The sequence below is a fragment of the Argiope bruennichi genome, chromosome 4, assembly GCF_947563725.1.
Source record: "Argiope bruennichi chromosome 4, qqArgBrue1.1, whole genome shotgun sequence".
NCBI classification, from domain to species: Eukaryota; Metazoa; Arthropoda; class Arachnida; order Araneae; family Araneidae; genus Argiope; species Argiope bruennichi.
The window spans coordinates 56,727,222-56,751,429 of record NC_079154.1 but is presented as its reverse complement, the minus strand read 5'-3'; the positions used below and the strand labels follow the sequence as shown (position 1 = coordinate 56,751,429).

The following is a 24,208-nucleotide window of genomic DNA, read 5'->3' as shown; positions in this document are numbered from 1 at the left end:
TCTGTGCATATTTATTTTTGTTTTATCTTTTGTAAATATTCTGGTATTTAATAAAATTCCTGTAATATGCCCACCAAACCGTTCAGTGACCAGAATGGTTACGGATACTTGGGTACGAGATGATATTCTGTTCTGTATCAAGACAAAAATTGGAAATATAACTGAGACTCTGCATTACTTCTGCAAAGTAAATTACTTTGCTACCTTGAATATAAAAGCTATTTCAAAACCTTCTGTTATTCTTTTTCAAAAATGCACAGATAATTGTCCTTATCTTTGAAAATAGATTTTAACTTTTCTGGCCTTAAAGAACTTAATATCCTGTATTTTTAAATTATATATACACAAATTTTAATGTTTTTTTTACTTGTAAAATAGTTTGTTACCACAAATAAGGATTACTTTAATTTTAAAACTTTACTCCTTTATTGAATTCCTAGGATTTTTTAAATTCACAATATTTATCTGACATATTAAGTATAATGAATTAAAATATGCTTCTGGTTTCTTTATCTTTTAATTGCAGTCAAAGAAAAAGGCAAACTTTAGAATTTATTTTCCATGCTTATTTTTATTTATTATAGGAAGAGCTAATGAAATATTCAAATTCGCCATTATCTAAGGTTTGGCCTGCCAGACTGGATCCAGCATATAATAAGTAAGATTTTTTTTTAACAATCATAATGCTATTTATAAATTTTTGTTCTAAAGAAATAATAAAAATTCCTTCCCTTGAAATGATTTTAACACTGAATGTGTTACAATTGGTCAAATAGCATCCATTTGTATTTTCATGTATATATTTTGTTAAAAATTGTTCTATAGTTTTACATAAAATGCCATGTTTAAACCATAGTCACTCTTATTAATTCATTTCATGGTATTACATACTTCAAAATTTACCTAAATTTTTTGAAAATTTTTTAAAAATTGTAATTACTTATATAATGCAGCATTATTATAATAAAAGACAAGTTGTGGAATCAATGTACTTTCTACCTAAAAAAAATTGATATAACTCAATTGGTAATAATAGTTGATTTACTTTAAAAATTAGCATTTTTATTATATATAATATAATTGTATAATAAATTTGGATGACATATATAAAAAATTGTAGTTGTAGTATAATATTTAAAATTTTAATATTCATTTTCCTTTAATTTTTAGTGCTACTGGAAAATGGGACCCAGAACGATGGTTTATGAATCACAGGAGTGATCGACTCATGCCTTTGGATGAACCTCGTTCAAAGCGAGAAAGGCAGGAAGATAGTATCGTAAGCCACAAAAGAAAGTCTTCTGATCCGAAAGAGCGCATCAAAGAAGAGAAGGACGACATAGTTCTTAGTCCTCAACGAAGAAGTTTTGGAACAGGTTGCCATGTCATTCAACAATCATCTTTAGCTAGAAGACCTGGTAGTCCTACCGATGGAAGAGACTCTGAAAAGTATGCATGTTTTCATTGTGTTAATATAATAACTTGTAAACATGCAAGTTGAGTTTCTGATTTTTTTTCCCTACAAAACTAATATAAGTTCTTTTATCTGATATAATAGAACTCTATATTTAGGTATGTTTTGTTTTGAAATTTTATATCACTAAAAGATGATTAATGATTTTTTTAACAATACATTCTAATTTTTCTTTATTATTAAAAGTAAAAATAGAAACTAGTTAAAAGTTTTCTAAGGGTTTTTGAAATTCATTTATTTTTTTTGTAAATATGTTTAGTGAACTTTTAAACTGTTAATTTTCTCTGCACTGATTATTGTACATTATAGAGATGCCTTTGAAGGTTTAACATTTTTTTTTATTGCTAAAATATATGCTTGGTTTAGAAAGGACTTTCAAAATGTTTGGTAATGTTTTTTCACAAACTGTGTTATGAAATCCTTGCATTAACATCTTCATTTTAGGACATATCACAGTCTCTTGAAATTTTGGTCTTTTCTTTAGTTCGTTAATTGCGAAGATTTCTTTAAATCGCAAGAGAAATTATTTTTGCTGTCTTCATGAACACATATAGTCCAAAGTTTAACCTAACATTTTGTCAGTGAATGTGTTATTATATACTTTACTAACATTTCAAGGCAAATGAAAAGAATATACCGATTTAAAGGAGTTTGTAATCAATTTGAAAAATTTCTATATTTGTTGGATTTTATTTAAAATGAATAGGTACTTCCTGAATAAATTATATTTCAATATATTTATCTATTTTTAATAAATACATAATTTTAAAAGGTCTGAAAAAATTTTCTTTTTAAGATTTAAGTCTATTTTATAAATATCCTTGAAGCTTCTGGACATTATACAAAATTTATTTTTAAAAAATTTATTTTTTTTTTTCTCAGAAGAAAGATTAATTCTCATGTTACTAACCTGAATGATTTTAAACTTCACAGTTTGCATCCTTTGTTCATATCCTTCATCATTTTAATTTTAGGATCTATTTTCTTAAAGTAATTTGTCCATTTGCTGGAATTTCTAAAAGCTTAATGGTTTCAGATTCTCAGTAACAAACAGCCATATTATGTTTTATGCTTTTCTTTGGAGATATAAGTTTAATGATAGAGATTGGTTTGTAAAGTATGAGAATGTGCTTTTACATCAAAAATAATTACTTGCAATCTACACTTATGTATGAAAAAAAAACAACCTTGATTGGGAGGGGGAAGACCTTGCATTATAGTTGGTAAAAATTTTAGTATTACGTTAAAAAATAGCATTTTTTTTAAAGCAAGATTCTAACGAAAATATATTGCATTTTTCTAGCGATTCCTTGTCATTTCGTGATATTTTCATTCTGTTTTGATTTTGTTCTATTGGATTACACTTTGTGTGCTTTGAAAATAAAACTGATTAAAGATATTATGCTTTCAAGTTTAAGGATAATCATTGATCAATGTTTAACCAAGTTCTTAACATAATGTTTTATTGAATGAATTTTATGCTTTAATATTTTTGGATAGTGGAAATCTGAGAGAAATATTATTTTTGTCAATTAAAACTATTTTTACATTTGTAAGGATTGCATCAAAATTATAGCTTTTAAGAGTGTGAGTGGATTAATGAAATGGTGTTATAAAAATATTTTTAAATATAATTTCATTTGATTTTTATCGTTTTAAATTATTTTCAATGTATTCGTGACAGAAATTTATTCATCTTAGTTTCAGGGAACCATCTAGAAGAATTGGTAGTGGTCGCATCATAACCAGAGATCGAGATCAGAGAGACTGGGATCGTGATAGAGAATATGGCTATGGTAACAGAAATGATCGTAGGGATCGCTTTGATCAGGATGATACCGATAAGGAATTGAGACGATATTCTGGTCGTTATCGTACAGATCGACGTTCAAGAGGTGGTAAGTTTTTAAATTTATTTTGGTTTAAGTAATAATCAAATCATTTGATGCTATGTTTTTCATACTTTCTTATGCATAGAGGAATTTACATTGATAAAAAATGTTTTTTTTTAAAGGAAACATTTATTGGAAGTTCTGTAATCGGAGACATATTGTAAATAGTTTAATGCTGTTTTAATTTGAATTTCATTGATTTCTGATTTTAAAAAATTAAAATGTTAAATGCATTGTATTTTTAATAATAAAATGACCAAGTTTTATAAAATGAGACTTATGAACTATAGGAATATAAATTAATCTGAATAACTCTTCAAACTTTGAATAAGTGAGAAATTTTCCTTCTTTCTTTTCAAGTTTTAATGAAAAGTGAAAAAAATTTCAAATTTATGTTGAAATATTTTAATGATAAATATCATTTTAGAGGCTTTGATATTTTATTTGTTTGGAATTGGATAAATTTCTTTATACAGTCATATCTGTTATGTAAATTTTTAGCTGTATACTACTTGGTATTTATTATATTTCTTTTTTATTTAATCATTAAATAGACATTATACGAAGACTTAATATAAATCAGATGCTTAAAGCTTCATTATATGATTATTTTTCCTATTGATGTTTGTAAGGACTAGAAGAGGTTGTTTTTATGTAGGCAGTATATGGCAGCTGAAAAAAATTATTTGAATTTTAATGAAAGATTTTAGTTTTCTCTGTGGCTGTTCTGTCTAAAACTTAATAATGTACGATGCTAAAATGTGTTGGAGAAGCTTGCAAGTTAAAGAAAAAAGTTAGTGTAGAATAAAAATATTTTACATATACATCATAATGTTGTTTACAAGTAGCTCTCAAACTTTCAGCTATATAAATAATTTCAACCATTCCAAACTTTGTAAATCATTCTGGTTGCTTTATAGGTCGTGATCGTATTGATGAAGTTGAACCTGAATGGTTTAGTGGAGGACCAACTAGTCAGTCTGAAACTATTGAACTTGTTGGTTTTGAAGATCCACATAACGATGGTGAAAATCGAAAACCTGCAAAAAAGAAAAGATCAAAACAAAATTCTCGTCGTTCTAGTTTGAAATCAGATGAAGGTGAAAAAATTGAAGCAGTTCTGTCTGATGATAAAAACACACAAAAGAAAGGTAAAAAATTTTGTATTGTTTTATTATTGGTACTCTAAATTTTTCTATAATCTTATAAATAGTGAGTAATTAAATATTAAGTACAAAATATATATATATTTTTTTCAATTTTTAAAAAAATATTCTAGAATTCTTTAATGCATTTTTCAATTATTTGATGTTCATCATGAGTACTTTCTTATTCAGGTGAAACTAAATCCGATGATTCTAAACAACCTATAGCTGAAGTTAAAGAAACAGAAGAGCCTCAAGATGCTAAGTCAGGCAATACTGGTTTTGATTTGGAGCAGTTGTTTAAAATGGATTGGATACCTGGTTTAATCCAAGTGAGTTATACATCTAGTAAAAGTGTAAAAATTTGTAATGTCATAACTCCTTTATATATTGCTTTTTATCAATTAAAATAATTTTTTATATCTAAAGATTCCTTTTACAATTATTACTTAGTAATGTTTAATAATTTAATACTTTTAATATTCATATTAATACATATATAAATAATACTTTCAATGTATTTAAAGTGATTAGTAGTAAACTTTATTGAATACAGATTTTAATAAGTTATGTTGTATTGAAGAAATTAATTTTTCTAACACTAATGTAGAAATTTATGATCTTATTAACATTGCTTGATTTTGAGTGATTGTTTCTTAAATATAACGTATTCTTTAATGAAGCTATTAACGTTTAAATTAATGGCAAGAAAAACTTGATTTCTCTGTAGTCATTCACAATAAATACTTTTACTTCTTGGGGAAAAAAAAAATTAGTTTTAGAAATGATTTATGTCAACAGATGTATAAAAATACTGGTTAGTTTAGTAAAGGTGCTTCTATTTCTTGTTCAATATAGAAATAAAATAAATTTTTGTTTCAGAATGAAGCACCTCCAGAAAATAATGATAAAGAAATGGGTTGTAGTCGCTTCAGTCAGTGGTTTCGTAAAGAAAGCCCATTACCTGAAGGACCTGAATCTGGAAATAACAGTAGGCGATCATCTCTTCATGAGGAACTAATTGCTAACGTATTGAATAGTGAGTTCTTTTATCCAATTTCTGTTAATAATTATATTTTTGTTTTTAATGTTTAGAAACATTCTCTAATGTCTTTTATTCCTTTAATAATTTTTCAAATCAATTGAATTAAATGAATATTTTATTTGAATAATATCTTTGTAAATTGTATCAAAATAATTGGGTATTTATAACCTTATCTATGATAAAGGATTGAATTGAATTGATGCCTTTTCTTGATTTTCAACATTTATACAGTATTATAGTAAAATCCTGACATCATAACAATTCTTCTCCTTCGTCCTAGTAGGTTGCTTAAAAACTTGTATAGCATATTGAAACTAATGTAGAAAGAAGTATCAATTGTTTATTGGACACAATATATTTATTATAATTACCGTCTTATCTCCTTTAACTAAAATTAATATTTGTAATTGACTCAGGTTAAAAAAAACTAATAATTAGAGAAAAATTCTAATATTCAAATTTTAATTTAGTTACCATAAATTTAAAAAAAACATAAATGTTTTAACTATGTATTATTAATAATCATAATGAAATGAAATAAATTTTAAATTAAAAAATAATGCAATATGTTGCAAGTATTTGTGAAATTTTATTTAGCTGTATTTTAATTTTCTTTTGACAATTTATTTAATTAATCTAATATTGCTAAATATTCTTGCATGTTTTTTTTTTCTGTTTTTCCTTTTATTACTAACAACTAATATTTCATTATGAACTTCTAATGTTTTAAAGGTATTGTTGAACCACAAATAAAGATACCATCTCCAACAGACAATTCATCTGACAACTTTTTTGCACCTATCAGTCCTGCCCTATCTCGTTCTCCAAATTATGCTTTGCCCCAAAAAATGTCAACTAGTACCAGCAAAGACATAATGGAGATGCTTCAGTCTGCTAATTCGGGTAGTGAGTCATCTGTTAATGGTGGTGCTCCAAATGGTAACCAGCGTAATTTACAATTTTAAAATTAAACAAATTATCAAATGTTGAAATTTTTTTCCTCTACAAAACAAGTTCAACTTTATGTATTCAACCCTGATTTCTGTTGCTTTAGACTTGATTAAAAATATTAATTTCTGTAAAAAAGTTGACATTTTCAAAATAATCAATGTTTAATTTTAACCAATTATTTTTGAATTGGTAAACTATATTAGCTTTTTTATATTTTATTTGAAATTATCTTTGCATTTTTGATATATGAAAAAAAAAATGTAAAAAATTATCCTATTTGTAATGCTTGTCAAATTCAATATATATATATATATATATATTAAAAAAGAAATATGCAATCATACTTTCTAAATGTTATTTAAATTTAAAAAAATAAATCTAGAATTTTATAATATTAAGCATTGTTTTAATTTCAGTGTGTGTGTGTGTGTGTGTATATATATATAATATAATATTGATTGAATTAGGAAATATTTGGTTGTAATTCTTTGCAAAAATTTAAAATCATTATTCTTGTGCTTTTTAAACTATACCAATAAAAAGCCTTTATAGCTTTATTTTTCTGCTTTGTCACCCAACATAGAAAATCAACTTGTAGCTTATTTAGCATAAGAATGGTTGCCAATCAACTATATTTAGCAATTTTGATCTTCAGATAAAAAGACACTGTTAAAAATTAGAATGTCTTATAAGCCATTTAAATCTCGACTTCCTAGTTTCAGAAGTAACTGAAGTTGACCATTTCCTGTGTTCTTTATATGAACTGTCAGTACTTATTTAAATTATATTAAAAGGAATGCAGTAATAAACTTATGCCCAAGGCATCATCATATCCCAATATCTGTGGTGTGAAGATAGTTGTAATCCTTCTGTTTTTGTGCAATAAATGAACTTGTTTGAAGGTATAAAACATTTATCGTAATTTCATCTTGATCTAATATTCTGTTACTACTGATTACTGTTAGTACTGATTAACTAGTAATAAACTATTCTTTTTAAGAAAAAAGCACAGCTTGGCTCATAAGACTAACAATCAATTGATGTAATTAAATTCTTGATTATGAATGAATTCTGTAGTAGAACAAGATAAGTTTCTTCTGTATACTAATTCAAATTGAATTAAATTTCATGGTAGTAAGAAGTCTTTAAGTCTAAGAAATCTTAGTCTTTTGTGCGTATGCAAGTGTGCTTTAAAAAAAGGCATTGAAACTTGTTAAATATTTTAAATTTAAAGAAAAATTTCACTTTTTGCACTTAAAATATCCCAAGTAAATAAGTTTGAGGCATGTTTTCCCTTCAGTATTTTGGCATGATGTAATTTATTATAATACAATATTTGTATTCTTTCAGAGTCTGCTAAAACTGTTCGAGAATTAGAAGCTGATCTTAAAAGAATTGTATTGGGTGACAAAAAGCCTACTGAAGAAAAATCTGCTTTTGATAAATTGGTAAGCTATGCTTCAAAAAAAAATTAATTTGTTATTTAAAAAACAAAATGTAATACTTTTTAAACATTTTTTATAGCTGCAGCATATGTCAGATTCTAATAACCAACAGTCAGCCCCCATGACTTGTGGATATGGAATTGTTGATACATCAAAAGCTTTGAAAGAGGAAGATATTCTCAAAGACATGATTTGTGCTCCACAACGACCATCGTCACCTGGTCAGACATTTAATATTTTTGAAGAAAAGCAGAACATTTTTAAAATGCCCTCTGGTTTGTATCTTTTTGTAGCTTCTTAATATTTTAGGAAATATAATGAAATTAGTATATTTTCAGATATCTGTTTAAATGAAAAAAAAATTTAATATTTAAATATTTAGTTACTAATGTATACATACTATTTATCACCCATGTTAGTGTCTGTCAGTTTATATTTGCATATATACTTAAGCGGAGATTGTAGGTAGTGTACATTTTCTTAATTCGGTTAATTCAAAATGCTTCTTAGGATTCCATGGTAATTCTTGTATGAAGTTAACTTCATTGTGTGAATGTTTACTGCCCTTATATTTTATAAGCTTCGTTGAACTAAACATAGCACGTTTTTATTATTGATTTTTCTCCTTTTCTATGATAATATGAAATAGTTAAAGCTTTAAATTCATGAAATTATTTCTTTAAAAGAGAAAGTGTTATGAATTTCAATTCTTATTCATATTATATTGGAATAATTCAGAAAAATGTATATTAATTCTTCTGAAATTTTGTCCTCATAAATTTGAATTCTTTTAAGTCTGGAATATTTATAAATGGTAGGAAAGAAAATTCATATACATATCTACCCTTGAAGTATTTTTTTTTTCAAGAAAAGAATTACCATTATTTCAATATATAAGATTTTAAAAGCATTTTCTTAGCCTTGCAGGAAAAAAAAAATGAAAAAATTATTTTTGCTTTCTTACAATTGCGAAAATATAATAAAATATCTTTGATTAAATTTAAAAGAAAATTTTCAATTACATTGAACATGATCTTTATAGATGCTTTGCTGTATTTGAAAATTTATTACTGATATGATTATTAGATGCATTATAATTCCAAAGATTTTCAAAAGTTTGCTTTATTCTCTTTGCTTTCTATAAATTTTTCTTTAAACTCACATTTATTATTCAACACTATACTTCTATAATTTTTTAAAAAATCCATGCATAATTTGAAAGCAATGGATTTTATTTTCTAAAGATTTTTATCAAATTTGTTTTTGGAGGATGTGAAAAATCCTAATACTAAATTTTTACTTTTTTCGATATTTTCTGTGAAAACATTAATATTCTTATTTTGCTGATTTTATGGAATTTTTAAGCTTCTAGAAATTTTGAACTGTTTCATTCAGTGCCATTTTCATGATAAATTATTAATCATGGCAACTGGTAAATTAAGAATCCGTAAGTCGGAGAATTTTCATTAACATTGAATCATAGAATTGATGTCAGATTTGCTAGGAGTAATCTTTTTTTAACCTTGGTAACATCTGGCTTGATTAAAAAAAAAAAAAAATGGAATTCTAAATTGTCTATCCTGATCAAAATTGTACTTTTAATGCATCTAAATTGTGGTTGGTGAATGAAATATCAGCTTGAATAATTAAATGCTCATCTTTAACTGTTCACAATCTTGGTCCAAACCATTTGTTGCTTGTTGATTGGAGATAAAAAGAATATGTATCTGTGTATTATAGTCTTTGTTGTATTTTTTTAATGTCAGATGGTTTTGTTAATTTAATAAACTGTTCAAATTTTTCAGGGGCATCTTCAACATATTCTCAACAAAATCAAAGTTCACAAAATGATGCCTTTGTTCAACTAATGCAGCAAAAACAGCATGAACAGCATTTGCAACAATTGAGTCAACAACAGCAGATGCATCAACAGCAACTGCAAGAACAGCAGTTACAGAATCATATTCAACAAAATCAGCAACATAATCAAAATGTTGGTATGCAGGGATTTACTTTTGATGTGCTGTCTAAAATTTTAAATAACTCAGCACAGGCACCCATCAGCCCAGCTTCACCTGGACTTCAACAATCAGGATCTGGACAGTCATTGAACAGAAATGATCTGCAAGGTAATTATTCCGTTGCTACTAAATATAACTAGAGATATGTATTTTGCAATTTAATTTGCTTTACTTTTCTGAAGAAGCATTTAAAATTTTTTTTCAATTTCTAATGAAGAAAATTAAATTATAAATGTGGTATTTAGCTTAATCTAAAATTTAGATAGTTAAATATGTTAATGTTTTTTTATGTATTTCTAGACCCTTCTCATCTGAAATTATTTAATATATTTTTTAAATGTATCTAAATCTGTATCTTTTCATAGCTGCTCTTCAGTTGCAAAGACAGCAAGAATTATTGTCTTCCATCTTAAAGCAACAGCAGCAGCAGCAACAACAACAGCAACAATTATCTCAACGTAATGTGCTCCAGGCTATGCAACAGCGTCGTTGTCCGTCCGCCAAAGAGATTCCCATTCAACAAACTCTGGCACTTCCTACTCTTGGAATAAGTCCACGTCAGTCACCCTTGCCTGTTGATGCTATTGGTTCAGCAATTCCAAATCAGGGACGTATACCTTCGCCTCTTGGTAAGTTTGTTTTTAAAGACTTCTTTGTGTATTAGCCATTTTATAACTTCAAATGTGCAGCTTTTAAATTAAGCTTGTAAACATATTTATCTTTCCTTAAGAAAATCCAATTCTATTTTTACAATTTGTTGAAAATTTAAACTTTCTTGTGATATTTTTTTAATTCTTTTGTTGACATATTAAATTGGCAAGAATTAAAAGTGAGAATTATGTAGAATTTATGAAAATTGTTAATTATTATGTCCAGTCTCGGTAATTGACAAAAAAAAAAAATGATTTGTCTAAATGATATTCTATTTTTGCTTGAAAATAATCAGGGTGTTTACTTATAAATTGTATTTCAGGTTAAATTTGCTACTTGAAAATAAATAGGTTGTTTTTAAATTTTGCAAATGAATCGATGGAAGGAAAAATAAAGATAAATTATTGTACATTACAGTTCTGTTAAATTGTATAATAGTGCTTATTTTTCTGGCATATATTAATTTGTTCCTTGCTCTAATATATATAAAGTATCTATAAATTCATGGATCATATTTTAAGAGTAGGTAAAATGATAGGTAAATGATACATATTTTTGTTATAGGACCAGAAATAAAAAGCTAAGTGGGGGAGGGACACGAAATGGAAAGAAATGCTGTGGGAATGAAAAGAAAGCTGTTTATTTGCATAATATTACAGTATGTGCCAAATGTGCCACTACCAACATCAATACAGGCTTGTTAGCGTCAAAGTGAATGCGAAATCATGTAGATGTGTATCATGTGGGTTAGCGATGGCTCAAACATTGGAACTGTGCAAATTAAAAACTCCATCTCGCATAAAGATGGCCCCACTTGCGAAAAGAACACTTGCGGAGAAGTTCAAATTGTATTTATTCTGTTGTAAATACCAATGACAGAAATATATGCACCAAGGATAATCGGATGCTTTGAGTGTTATGTTTTCTGTAAGTGGTATGGGGAAAAAAAGTATTTCTTTGTGTAAAATTTCACCTTTGTTATTACTAATGCCTGTAGTTCATGCAACTGATCTTGTACTAATGCTTGGATTATCTTTAAATTCTCACAGTATACTTTCTTCCATTTCTGAAACTTTTACATGTCTCAAGAGACTTGCATCCTATTACTTGACGTATAATGAACTGCTTTCACAAAGCTAGCAGTGTAAGCACTGAAAAATTTTATAATCCAGTAATATCCTATCCATACCATTCACGGTACAACCTTAAGACTTTTTTTTTTTTTACAATTTGCGAGCTCAACATAATGTGCCCATGCATGTCTACTTACTCGGAGCATGAATTGTCCCCTCATGTCAAAACATTTTCCAACAATAAAGAATTATTTGAAGTTTACAAAATGATATTCATACTCAATAAAATGGTTTTGCTGGTGATTTAAAACTGCAACCTTCATATTTCATCAGTGTTTTTCTTTCCAAAAATACTTTTTTAAAGATTACATCACTGAACATGTATATTGTCTGTTCTAAAAATATCATGTTTTTTTCATTTTCGACCCAATATTGCTATGAAAAAAAATGCTTCTTTTTATGTACTTTACCTACTCCTTAATGTTTGGCCCGTGAATTCTGAAACAACCTGTATGTATAGAGTAACATTGTATTCAATGGTTTGTTTCATTGCATACATATAACAGATAATTTTCTTAAAATTATTTCAGTTGCTGTTAGATTTATTATTTAATACTTCATACATGCTTTTGCATGAATAGTTCCTATTATTAACTAAAACGAGATGATTTTTTAAATATAATTTAAATTAGCTATTTGCTACACTACTTAGAATGTTACTGAATGGTGTACTGTAAAATTCACATATGAAAAGTTTTTGCTTTTATTGAAAGCATCTGATAATCACTTGAACAATACAGATTATTTCCTATATCACTGTTATCATTGCTTAATGAACAGTTAGAATATTCTAATAAATAACTTAAGAACATTTTGCCATCATTAGAATTAATACTAATAATTCATCTCGCAAATTATTTGATTTATTATAAAGTTTCAATATTTACATTTCGTTATTCATTATGGTTCAAACTTGTATTTGATAGTTCATTTAACAGCATTTAAATTTTCATTTTTTAAGAGCAATACAGTCTTCTCACTGAAGTTGAAATCTTTAGCTTGTGTATCATCTCCCCCCCCCCCTTTTTTTTTTTTTTTTTGCTGTGTTAAATTAGCTTGCAAATAAATTTGGAATTTTTTCTCAGTCTGTAATTGTGTATGAATTAAAACGCAGGTAATGAATAATTTTCATTTGATTGGTATAATTGTAAATTGGATAAATTGTCATAGCTGCTGATAAGAAGGGGGAAAAACTTCTTATGCATTAACAATATCGGTCAAAAAGGTCCACAAAAGTATGACGTGTTTAAATTGCAGAAGAAAAAAAAAAGCATATGATAAAACCTGTATAATTTAAAAAAAAAAAAAAAAAAGCATTGACATATGCTGACCTATTTTTGGACATGGAATAATTGTTGGCTTCTAAAAGTTTGTTTAAAACATAAGAAAAAAATTAGCCATAAGTAGTGAATCCCTCTCCACTCAATTTTTCTAATTACCAGTACAGGTTAGTCTCTGAATGTGTTAAATTAACCCACATTGATAATCGGGCACAGCTAAAACTAAATTTTACCCTTGAACTTCATAAAAATGTTAAGTAGAGAGATATTAATCATATACAATTAAATATTTATAACAAAACATAGTAAACTTAATGTTCTTTAGTTTAAAAAAAATTATCAACGTATTATTGTTTAGATGTCACAATATATATATATTTTTATTTGTAGTCTTTGGTCAGCAACCACCTGCTCTAAGCCATGCACCAGCACCTATACATCCAGCAGCTCTTGTTCAAGCAATGGCTCAAAATTCGGCTAGCCCTAACACTTTGCAAGTACAGGTAAGTGTTTTATAAAATAAGTTTTAAAATTGATGTATTGTGCGAATCTGCCATATAAATTGAAAGGAAATTAAAAATAAAATAATATTACAATGATTGTGAACTTATGTAAATTCAATTTAGTAGGATTAATGTATTGTTAGTTTGTTTTTATATTACATTGATTTTAAATGACTTTATTTTAGAACCCAGTTGTCCTTCAACGTGTTCCATCACCTCAGGAGCTGGCTGTACATACACAATCCATTTTGCAAAACGCACTTATAAAACGGAAATTAGAAGAACAGAAAGAAAATTTTAGAAAAAGACAGGAAGCCCAGAGGTTTGTTCTTTTCACCAGTGCTAAGATTTCTTAAATTAGGATAATTTATCAAAAAATTAATGATCTCCTAATTCATGACATATCTTATTTTAGTGTCATTTTTTTTTTAATGTGAGAACATGGATAATAGTTAAGCAAGCCCTAATAATTTCTTTTAAATTATCGTTTGATGAATCAGTTGGATATGAAGAGATTTAAAATTGGTCGATTCATTTATGTTTTTAAGTAGAGTTATGTTATTTCAATTCTTTCCAGATCAGAAATTTGTCTTGAATTGGCTACTAAAGAATTTTTTCTGTCTATCATTTAACTTTTACCTTGTCTGTTCCTTACAAAAATTAGGCAATGGTTAGTTGTTAGGGACTTAGATTAACTGCTAATTTACATTTTCTCTCTAAACATACAAGAAAATATTTTAAATTTTTATTGTTTTTATTTTTGTGTAATAAACTACGTAATGTATTGAGTGAAATCATTTTGAAGATTCAAAGAAAATCATTATATTTCAACAAATTAACTTTTTTTTTCAGAAATCATTTTTATGAAGTGCTTAAATTATAAAATTCTTACTGCTTTTAAGGCTAATTACCTTGCTTAAATATAGATTTTCTAGCAGTTAAACTATTAATATAAAATGTGTAACTGTTTAAAAATTTCCCTTTTTGTTCCTTCATCAGATTGAAAAATATAAATATAATGACAACTCTAATCTAAGAGTTCAAATTTGATAGCAAAAAATTAATGGATTAAAAAAAGTGGTAAAATATCTGCATTCATTGATTGACAACCTGAAAAAAAAATTATAAGTACAATTGGTATTTTATATCTATTTAAAAGAGTTAAAAATATTTCACTATTTTATAAAAAGACTTAAAATATTAAATTTTAATTTCATTTGATATTATTGTAAGCTGAAAAACCTATTTTAATATTAAAACCAACCACCAGCTTCAGGAAAATACAAATCTGTGAAGTTGTTATAATTGAATTGATGAATTTTAATACAATAATGGCAAGTATTATTATAAAACCTCAAAGAATTTAAATTGGGTAGGATTCTTTGACAACTAAATTTATACACTGTTTTAAATTTTTAAAGTGGTATATTTTTTGGAAGTTATGAAAAACTGCCCAAATATACTATAAAATTAAAAAATATATATACCCTTGATATACATATCCTCTTAAATAATTTATGTTCCAAATTTGGCATTTATAAATTCAGTGGTTTGCTTTAAAGAATATCAACTGAAACCTATTTCTTATATTTTGCTTTGATCAATCAAAAGATCAAGATTTACCAAAAGCCTTGAATTTCTCTTTGTCATGAAAAAATGTTAAATATTTGTGGACAAAATGTTAAACAAGTGTCATATTTTTCATTGTGTTTTCTAGGAAGGCGAGGTCAGTTTATTTTTCTGTTAAATAAGAAAGATTTTTTGCTTGAAATGAGTGAAAATGTTATTGGAAAAAATATATAACATTCTTTGGCTTATTTAAAAAAAGATGATAAACGATATTTTTGAATACTTATTGTAACTTATTTGGAAAATGCCGATGCTTGTTGATAATTTTTTCTATAATATCTGTTAAACAATAGAGAATAATTGTTTAATTAGGTATATTTTGCAGTTGTGCTTTTCACTGTTGCAATAAAATTCATATAGTTTTATTATTATAAATATTTTATCTTGGTATTTCATCCATTGTTGATTGCTAATGGAAATTTGGTCTTTTGCATATTAAATAGGGATTTTAGTTTAATGCTTTGTTTCAAATCCCCCCCCCCCCAAAAAAAAAAGATAAAGCTTAAATTTAAAAGCAAACAGTGATTTCTTTCCCCCCCCCCCCGGATTCATACATTTCTTAACTTTTTTTATTCTTTTCTGTTATAAAGATGGATATATAAAAATATGTAAGTCTATGGCATTTATGTTTGAATTTTAATTTATTGTACTGTCTTGAGTAATTATTAAAATAAGAAATGAAGTTTTTGGTAATACGAACATAATGAAACATACTCAGTATTGTATAAAAAGGCTATAATTTCAATTAATTTAATATTATATCAATATTGTTTTTTAATTTTTGCATAAATTTTATATATGTTTGTTTTGCTGTACTGGCATATAAGATTCAATATTTTTCACCTTTCTTTAGGTCCACGTCCCCTTCCGCTTCAAATGCTACAAAGAATGGAGTATCTCCATCTTCTCTCAAGGTTAGTTTGATTTAAATGCAATAATCTGTTCTATTCAATGATATAAAAAAGTTTTTAAATCTTTGTTGATCTGACCGCAACGTTCAAAAACCTGTCTACATATCAATTACTTTTAAATTAAAAACTGTAATATATATATTTGAAAAGATATTTCATTTTTCTAGGGGCTTAGTCCTACTATTGCATTTACTCCTACTTCAGTCATGAGAAAAATACAGTCTGAAAAAACAGAAAATAAGGAACAAAAAATTAATCAGCAGCAAAATGGAACTAAATTTCCAGGTATGTTAAACAAGTGAAGTTATATTTATCATTTGCTTATGTTGCTGTGAAAAATCTGTTTAATAAAATTAAATGCTTTTTTGTTTTGATTTTGTTTCATTTAATAAGTATAATTCTTATTTAGCACTATGATCAGTTTGTAAGCATTAAAATTTTAATAGTTAAACAATCAATACTTCCAAGCTGCTTTGATGTTTAAGATATCCTTATTTTAATTCTGTTAAAAGATTCAATGAAAACTTAAAATCTGGTACTGAGTAAAACTTTTAACCCTCTTATTACTAATCTGGTCTGGCCTAGACTTGCAAGTTCTCTATTTCTGGTCTGATTTGGCCGGTTTCTGCTTCATATTAGGAGTGCAGAATGTAAAGTGAAGACATCCTGAGTGATAGCTTGTTTTTTATCCTGCACCCTTCCTGTGAGACAGAAACCATTCCAAAATCAGGTTATTTGTATAGGCCGGATGGCCCAGGTTAGTATTGGTGGGCTAGTATTTGTATTGCATTGTCTAAAAAAAATTAATTAAATCTCCACCCTATTAATTTTTTCATTTTATCTGTAATATTGTTCTAATTTTTTTATGGTATTAACTTACAAATAATCTTTTTATTGCCAAAGATAATTTATTACTATTAATTTACACACTTATTTTCAGTATGTTTTCTGTTTTATAGCAAACATTTGTTCTTTATTTTTGGAGGTTTCATTAATTAAAAAGTAATTTGGGGTAAAAAGTTATAATGCATTAATCGAAATATATTACTTAGTTTATTGAAATGAGAAGAGAAAAAAAATCTATTTTATGTTCCAAAAGGAGCTGCAAGATTACACAGCAAAAAAAGCATTTATCATAAACTGAAAATATTGCCTATTACTGAGTAGATCTAATTTATTTTAAATTAAAAATGAGAATACAGACTATTAAAAACTATGCAGTCTAAAGTGGCTTTTTTTTTTTTTTTTTTGAAATGATTTATAAGAATATCTTAGATTGCTGAAAATGTTGATACTTTGTTGAGCATAAACAAAGATGTTAAATAGGTTTTGTGTGTGAATGCATAATGTATCACTACTTCAGTGACTACTAGCCGTGTTATACTTTCCATTTTAACATTATAATGTTAAAAGTTTCTAGGGTGGAAAGGAGTCTTTTTTTCCCCTTTTTTCAATAACTAAGTTGCACATTCTTGGATAATAAACAGAATATATAGAAGAACAGATTGTATGCATGTTTTTGTGGTCTGTAAAAGCATTTAAATAGCAGCTAATAACAGTATTAATGAAAAAAAAAAAATTCTAATGGATATTTTTTTATGCAGAATGTATTAAATTTATTTAAATAAAGCATGGATTGGATAACTGGATTAGATTTAATTAGATAAAAATGCATAATGAATAAGTATAGAACTTTGGTGCTTGAATAGATGTGATTTAATTATGCATATTATGTTTGATAGTGAAGTTACTAGATTCATACTTTTTCTAAAATAAAAATTTATGATACATGATAATTGCAGATCGTAATTTCCATTTGTATAACTTCTTGCTTGTTGAATGAAATGTAATTTTGTATTTAATAGGCTCTAATGATATTAGAATGTCTGATGCTGCTCAGAATTTCCAGAAATTAAGCTCGGGTGGTCTGTCAAATATGGGAATCTCAACAGGCACTGATACCAGTTTTGGTTTAATGAATAATTTAGCAAGCTCACAAAATACTAGTGGTTTGAATCAAGTCCCTAGGGCAGTCCATGGACAAAATCTATCACAACCACGATCCATTCATGGTGTCATGAACTCGGTTGCACCTCAACTTTCCATGCCCAGTCAGGGCCGGCCAATTGTGAAAGTAGGAATGAGTCAGCCTCTTAACCCCAATTCTGACCTTTCAAGATCAGGCATCATGTCAAATAAAGCTAATATTAGTCATAACAAATCATTTATGTCAAGTAACAATCAAGGTAAGCATATTCTAAGTCATTCAATTTTTCCCCCTATTGTTTTTGTGTTATAAATTTAATTCTTATCTTTAAAGATATTTAATCATTCTGTTATGAATATTTTCAAGAAATTTTATAGTTTATTATTGCAGAATAATAAAAATTCAGTTGCTAGAATCTCTATCACTGCAAAAATATTTTGAATAGAAAGGAAAGAATCTTTTCATATATTGTTTAATCCTTTTCAGCCCTTATGGACATATGTCCCAGAGATCATTTCTAATATTCCTACTTTTACATGGATTATCATAGAAAGCACTATTTTTACAGGATATTTAAAATTTTAATCATGTAAAATTTGTTAAAATTTCAGTAAATGTTTGTACATATTCAGGAACTAATTTTTGTTTATTTTGAATAATTTTTGCTAGTCTATGATTTAATATAACATCACTATAAATTAAAATAACATTTACTTTTAATATAATTAAAATGAAAATAAAATTAAGTTTCATATTTCATGACATATATTTCAATTAAACTGGAATCGGTTATCTGCATTAGGAACAAATGAAATTCTGATTCTCATATTTTTTTTTAATCATGATTGTGTTGTGTTCATTATAGCTCATAATGTGCATCATGATGTTGAATCTAATTTTGATGCAATGAATAAGTACACCTGGCCCCAGCTCTCAAGACAACAAAATGTTTCTGGAATGCCTGCTCAACTGCAAATGGCAGCCACTTACGCTGCTCTCAATCGACCTCTGAATCCTCATCACCCTAACCTAATGAGACCAATGAACATACCTTCAGCTGGAAATGTCTCTTCTTCGAATATTAACTTTCCTTTATTAAGAAATAGTGTTCAAAATCCCATTAGAGGTAAATGTTTTATTTTGGTTTTTATTGCTTTGAGTTCCTAGTTTTATTCTTTTTTTTTCTTATTTCCTTGCTTGTAGAATATGTAGATTTAGTTTTGCCATATTTGGTTAATAGAAATTCGGATTGTTTAAAATATTACTCTCATGATAACTTATTTATTATGATATTGTTAGATTTTAATTTGTTTGCAAATTCAATCATTTCCATCCTAAATAGTTTTGAAAGTTTGACTTTTTAATTTTGGATTTACATGAAGTTGACCCAGAAGTTTTATAAGTGAAGTGTATGGTCATCCAATTTTTAAATGTTAGATACTCGACCAATATAAGATTTTATGCAAGGTAAAAAATTTTAATGTACAGGTGATTTAATTGGGAATTGTATTAATACTGACTTTTTATGTTTGTTTTTCTGTTCAATATTTTCTTTTAGGCTTGTTTCTAAAAAGTATACTCTGATTAGTTTTTGTAAACTGTAGTGCTTTAATGTTAAAAAATTTCATTTCATTATTTTGATTAATTTTTTTGGCAACAAGATTTTAGAAGTAGGTAGGATAACTCTGTAATAACTTCCAAAACTGTTTGTAAGTATGCCTTTATTTAAGAGTATTCCTCTTGGTTACATCTTCTCTCGTATAAAAATGTATTGTGAGGAAGTTAAAGGAAAATTTTACCTTTTTATATTCAGTATTGAAATACTAAATGTGAATTATGGTGGAATAAAGTTTAAAAGTAGTGAATAGCTTTAATTTACAAATTATATTCTTGCTTTTTGTACAATAGTTTTGTTAAAATTTTGAGAATTCTTTTACCAATTAAAAATTGCAGTATTGCCGCTTCTTACTGTTATCTATGAAATTGAAAGAAAACGGAATCGGGTTTTAATCAAAGCCTCAAGAGGTTTTATATATTCTATCATTTCTCACTTAAGGAAGTGCATCTATGTGAATTTTCATTGCAAAGTTATTAGTAATAATTATTTCATATTTAAATTCCTATTATTTTTCAGCTGCACAAACCAATTCTGTCAATCCTCTCAATCATTTGAACCAACTTGCTGCTCTGCAGATGCAACGAAACTCCATTGATAGTCGTCAATTGCAGGCTCTTGCTCAGTCACAAAGGATACATCCTGCTGCTCTGCAGCACATTCTTATGAATTCTCAGAATCAAGTGACTGCTGCACAAGCTCAAGTTGTTGGAGGCTTTCCTGGAAATCGTGGTAGGTTTAATTCATTTGAATTATTCATATATTTTCATAGGTTCATTCATCCCATATTCATTTCAGTTATGATCAGAATTAAGTATTTTCTGAATTGGAAATGTTTAAAAATTAAATTTGATTTTCTAACAGTATTTCAAGGCTTTTGTATGCTTTAATTTTGTAAAACGAAAATATTTAAAAGGTATAGCTATCAGTTTATTAAAAATTCTTTCTTCGAAATGCCTGTGAAATGAAAGCTATTTCATTAAAAATTGATTAATCAACATTTAAAAAATGTTAAACAGAATTAATATGAAAAGTATAGTTTGACTTTGGGGGGAAAAAAAAAAAAAAAAAAAACCTTGATGAAAAATGTGTTAGTATATTATTCTAAAATAATAGGATCTACAATCTATAAATAGTTTACTAACAAGTAAAACAATGATATGTCAGCAACTCTGGATTTTTTACAAATTTCTAGTGTTTGCCGGAATATATGAAAAATGAAATCCATGAATTGTAATCAATGAGATTTCTTTCCTGTGTGAGATATATTTCTTTCATAGTCATATTTTTATTTTTCTTTACTAATCATAATTTAAAATTCTGATGAAAAGTATAGTTGAATTTGTTGTGGAAGCTATTAATTAAACTTTCTTTCAGATGCTAAACATCAACATCTTTTACCTGGTCAACCATCTGCCAATCGCCAATCCCCTGTCAATCTTGCCAAATGGTTTGGAAATGATGTACTGAAGCAGAAAATGCCGGAAATGCCTCCAAGCACTCAACAAAAAGCCCTACTTGTTGAAGAAGTTGAGCGACAGCAGCAGCAGTCTACCGCTGTCCATAACTAAACAGATGCTATTAATCCTTTATGAGCAGAATGAACCTTGGCCTATCTAGAGTTACTATTTTACAATTAGGTGTATATATGTTGGTGCCGTCTAATATGTTAAGTCTGATTTTTTTTTGAAGTGTTTATTGGTTGAGAAAAAAAAAAAATTGTATGAATTTATTTTGTTTTTGTGTATTTTGTATCTATATGAACCCATAAAACTGTGATATTAAAAAAGTTACAATTCTGTGTGATTGGAAATGAAGTGTGTGATGCGTCCTCTGAGCTAATAGATACTGTTTTTTAGCCGTTTTTCTTTCTTTATTTTTCAGTCAAAGCCTCCTAAAAATAAACATAAAATGGAGGTAAAAAATAACAAAAAAAAGGAAAACTTTAGGTGCTCAGATTGTAAATTGTGTAGACATTGGTGTAAAATGAAGACAGCTATATTTTTTGAAATGGAATGTAAGCCAAGGAGGCTTTGTATAATTATTTTTTCTCCTGTTGAAATCAACGATATTTGTGTGCTGTAAATGTGTAATTTAGTGTTTTTCTATCTTTCTGTCCTTATTCTTTTTTTTATGTGTTCGGATCAGTGTGCACTGCACATGTATCTTGTAGTGTGTGTGTTTGATTTGAATTGGAAAAAAGCCTGTAATTTTTTTATAGGGCTAGACACATTGTACATTGGAATTATTCTCCCCAGTTGTATAAATATAAATGTATATATATAATATGTGCGTGTGTGTGAAAGTTGGAGAGAAATAAATTGTGTTGGAACATTCCTAACATCGCGAAGATGTCTCGGTTTCTGTAAAATATTTATCTTCCTATGCTGTCGCATTCTCAGACAGTTCATGCCTTAGATTTAGTTAAGGCAAATTAGCTCTTTGGTATTTGCTACATTATTAACTAAATAATTTGTTGTTCTGTTTTGAACTTCAGATGTCCTTTTACTTAATTTGCAGTGTTGTAGCTGTACAAATCCGTTTTAGTTAGCGCCAGTATCTTGGCTGCCTTGAACCTGTTCTGCACCCTCATACTCCTTGTGTTTTTTTTTGTATAATGTTTATTTTGACCTGTTTACTAGAGTTCTATATATATATATATTTTCATTGATATTCTTTAAAAAGCAAATTTTGCTTAAAGTATCAATTAGGAATTATTATTTATATTAAAAAAATCTTCTTTGAAAATGGATTAATTTTTATCATTTCGGGAAACATTTGGGAATGTGTTAAGAAATGTCAATACATTTTTAAATGGAGACTCCATGTGCTACATGTATTGTAATAACTTTACAAAAAAGAGAATACTGACTTCATGTCATTGAAAATGTATTTGTATTTCTAAATTTGTCTTCATATTTTTCCTCTGAATTTTGTTCTCAAAATATACTGACATTTGATTGTTCATTGCTTATAACTTTTTTAGAAAGAAAGAAAAAACATCTCCAATAAAGTCTGCTCCTGAAACTTTATTTCTTATAAGATGCTGTCTTCTGTTTATTATTATTAAATTGTATAATGTCTGAAGTATTCTATTATTGAATCTCAAGGCAATAAAACTGTAAAAGACAGTAAAGTCAGGACAAACTTACACTTTGAAGGACATGTGGAATTTACTACAAAGAATTCTGAATGACAAAAAAGTTAAAATTTCACAACTGAATTCTTTTTAATATGTAGTCTGACTTCTGTATATAAACAGGGAACCTAGTAAAAAATTTTATACATGAAAATTCCAATATAAAAAAATGTATATTATTCATATATCCTTGCTTTTTTTTTTTAAAGAATTTCTTTGCACATTTTTGAAATAAAAAAATAATAAATCATTAAATATTCATGGGATTTGTTTACATTGCACGAAAATTAGGTCTTTAGCATTTTTCAACACTGTTAAAGGTTTTTAATATTATTGAATAGCAGTTATTTTTAAAATGATTACATTGCACTTGAAATTGCACCTTTTATTCTATGTCTTTATTGCTCATATTACATTTTATGTCTTATTAACTGAAAGTCTCTTTTTTTTTTATAAAAGATTTCAATTCAGACACAATACTCTAAGAAATTTAAAGAATGAAAGAAAATTTAAATTTAAAGCCTTATTTTTCAATTTAGGAAAAGTAAAACACACCAAAAATAATACCATGACTCACCAACAAATATTTTCTTTTTCATATATATACTAATTTTTAACTTTCGTTACGATTTCTTTATCCAAGTCATGGCGAGAGCAAAGCAACGAACCTAGTAGATAATCAGAAAAGGACGGAAAAAGGAAAGAACTTGGAGCTTATATAGTTTTAGAAAGAATAGGAAAACTTCAACGCTGCAATTCTTGAGAAAATTAAAAATACGCGGAATTCCGATGTTAAGGAGGCTGAGTTGAAGCGACTAGGTATTTATTTTGAGAATACAGCTCATTTGAAATTATTACATGTACGCATATTGGATGTCCCAAAAAGATTGAAACGCTCTTTCATCCTTTACCTATTAGTGATAAGTGGGCAATGTAAATTTCGAAGTAGTTCGAAATGCGACAATGTTAATAAAATCTTTTCCGTTAATTTTCCAAATGTTACTTATTAAATTTTTATGCGATCCCTCTTGATAAGTTTAGACAATTGGAAAGTTTTAATTTTTTTTTATGCAACAACAACATTACGAAAAACCGCATACTTATATCTTAAATATAAAGTGAATGAGTTATTCTTAACTGAAAATAGAACGCGCTGCATAGGGATCATATACCAAAATAAAATTGTAACATATTTACAAAATGTATGATAATATTTACATTAAAATCGTTTTTGCCCGTTTAGAGCAGATTCGTGACACCAGCACGTACTCCTGAGGGTTTTTTGATATTCAGACTGACATTTTTATTCGTAAAAATATGAAATAAAGACATACAAGTAATTTATTGTCAAATTTATCACAATTTTTCAAAATTTCATTCTAGCAAT

The 24,208-nt window shown here is 27.2% G+C and overlaps 1 protein-coding gene across 3 annotated transcripts in view; it reads left to right on the top strand.

Annotated features, from left to right (window-relative positions):
- The window catches only part of LOC129965693 (eukaryotic translation initiation factor 4E transporter-like), a 29,246-nt gene extending 6,532 nt beyond the window's left edge, over positions 1 to 22,714 (top strand). Inside the window, exons 3-21 of one of the 3 annotated variants that reach the window (XM_056079800.1) lie at positions 585 to 658; positions 1,171 to 1,449; positions 3,182 to 3,372; positions 4,287 to 4,517; positions 4,704 to 4,843; positions 5,394 to 5,550; positions 6,289 to 6,495; positions 7,858 to 7,955; positions 8,032 to 8,227; positions 9,758 to 10,081; positions 10,339 to 10,602; positions 13,428 to 13,540; positions 13,726 to 13,862; positions 16,023 to 16,083; positions 16,248 to 16,365; positions 17,946 to 18,326; positions 18,933 to 19,193; positions 20,202 to 20,414; positions 21,060 to 22,714. In XM_056079800.1, coding sequence (XP_055935775.1) covers positions 585 to 658; positions 1,171 to 1,449; positions 3,182 to 3,372; positions 4,287 to 4,517; positions 4,704 to 4,843; positions 5,394 to 5,550; positions 6,289 to 6,495; positions 7,858 to 7,955; positions 8,032 to 8,227; positions 9,758 to 10,081; positions 10,339 to 10,602; positions 13,428 to 13,540; positions 13,726 to 13,862; positions 16,023 to 16,083; positions 16,248 to 16,365; positions 17,946 to 18,326; positions 18,933 to 19,193; positions 20,202 to 20,414; positions 21,060 to 21,253 — 3,639 coding nt within the window. In that variant the 3' untranslated portion in view covers positions 21,254 to 22,714. Of the gene's footprint in view, positions 1 to 584; positions 659 to 1,170; positions 1,450 to 3,175; positions 3,373 to 4,286; positions 4,518 to 4,703; positions 4,844 to 5,393; positions 5,551 to 6,288; positions 6,496 to 7,857; positions 7,956 to 8,031; positions 8,228 to 9,757; positions 10,082 to 10,338; positions 10,603 to 13,427; positions 13,541 to 13,725; positions 13,863 to 16,022; positions 16,084 to 16,247; positions 16,366 to 17,945; positions 18,327 to 18,932; positions 19,194 to 20,201; positions 20,415 to 21,059 lie in introns of all 3 variants that reach the window. The other 2 variants (XM_056079799.1, XM_056079801.1) reach the window with 2 other exon arrangements.
- The last annotated feature ends 1,494 nt before the right edge of the window (positions 22,715 to 24,208 follow it).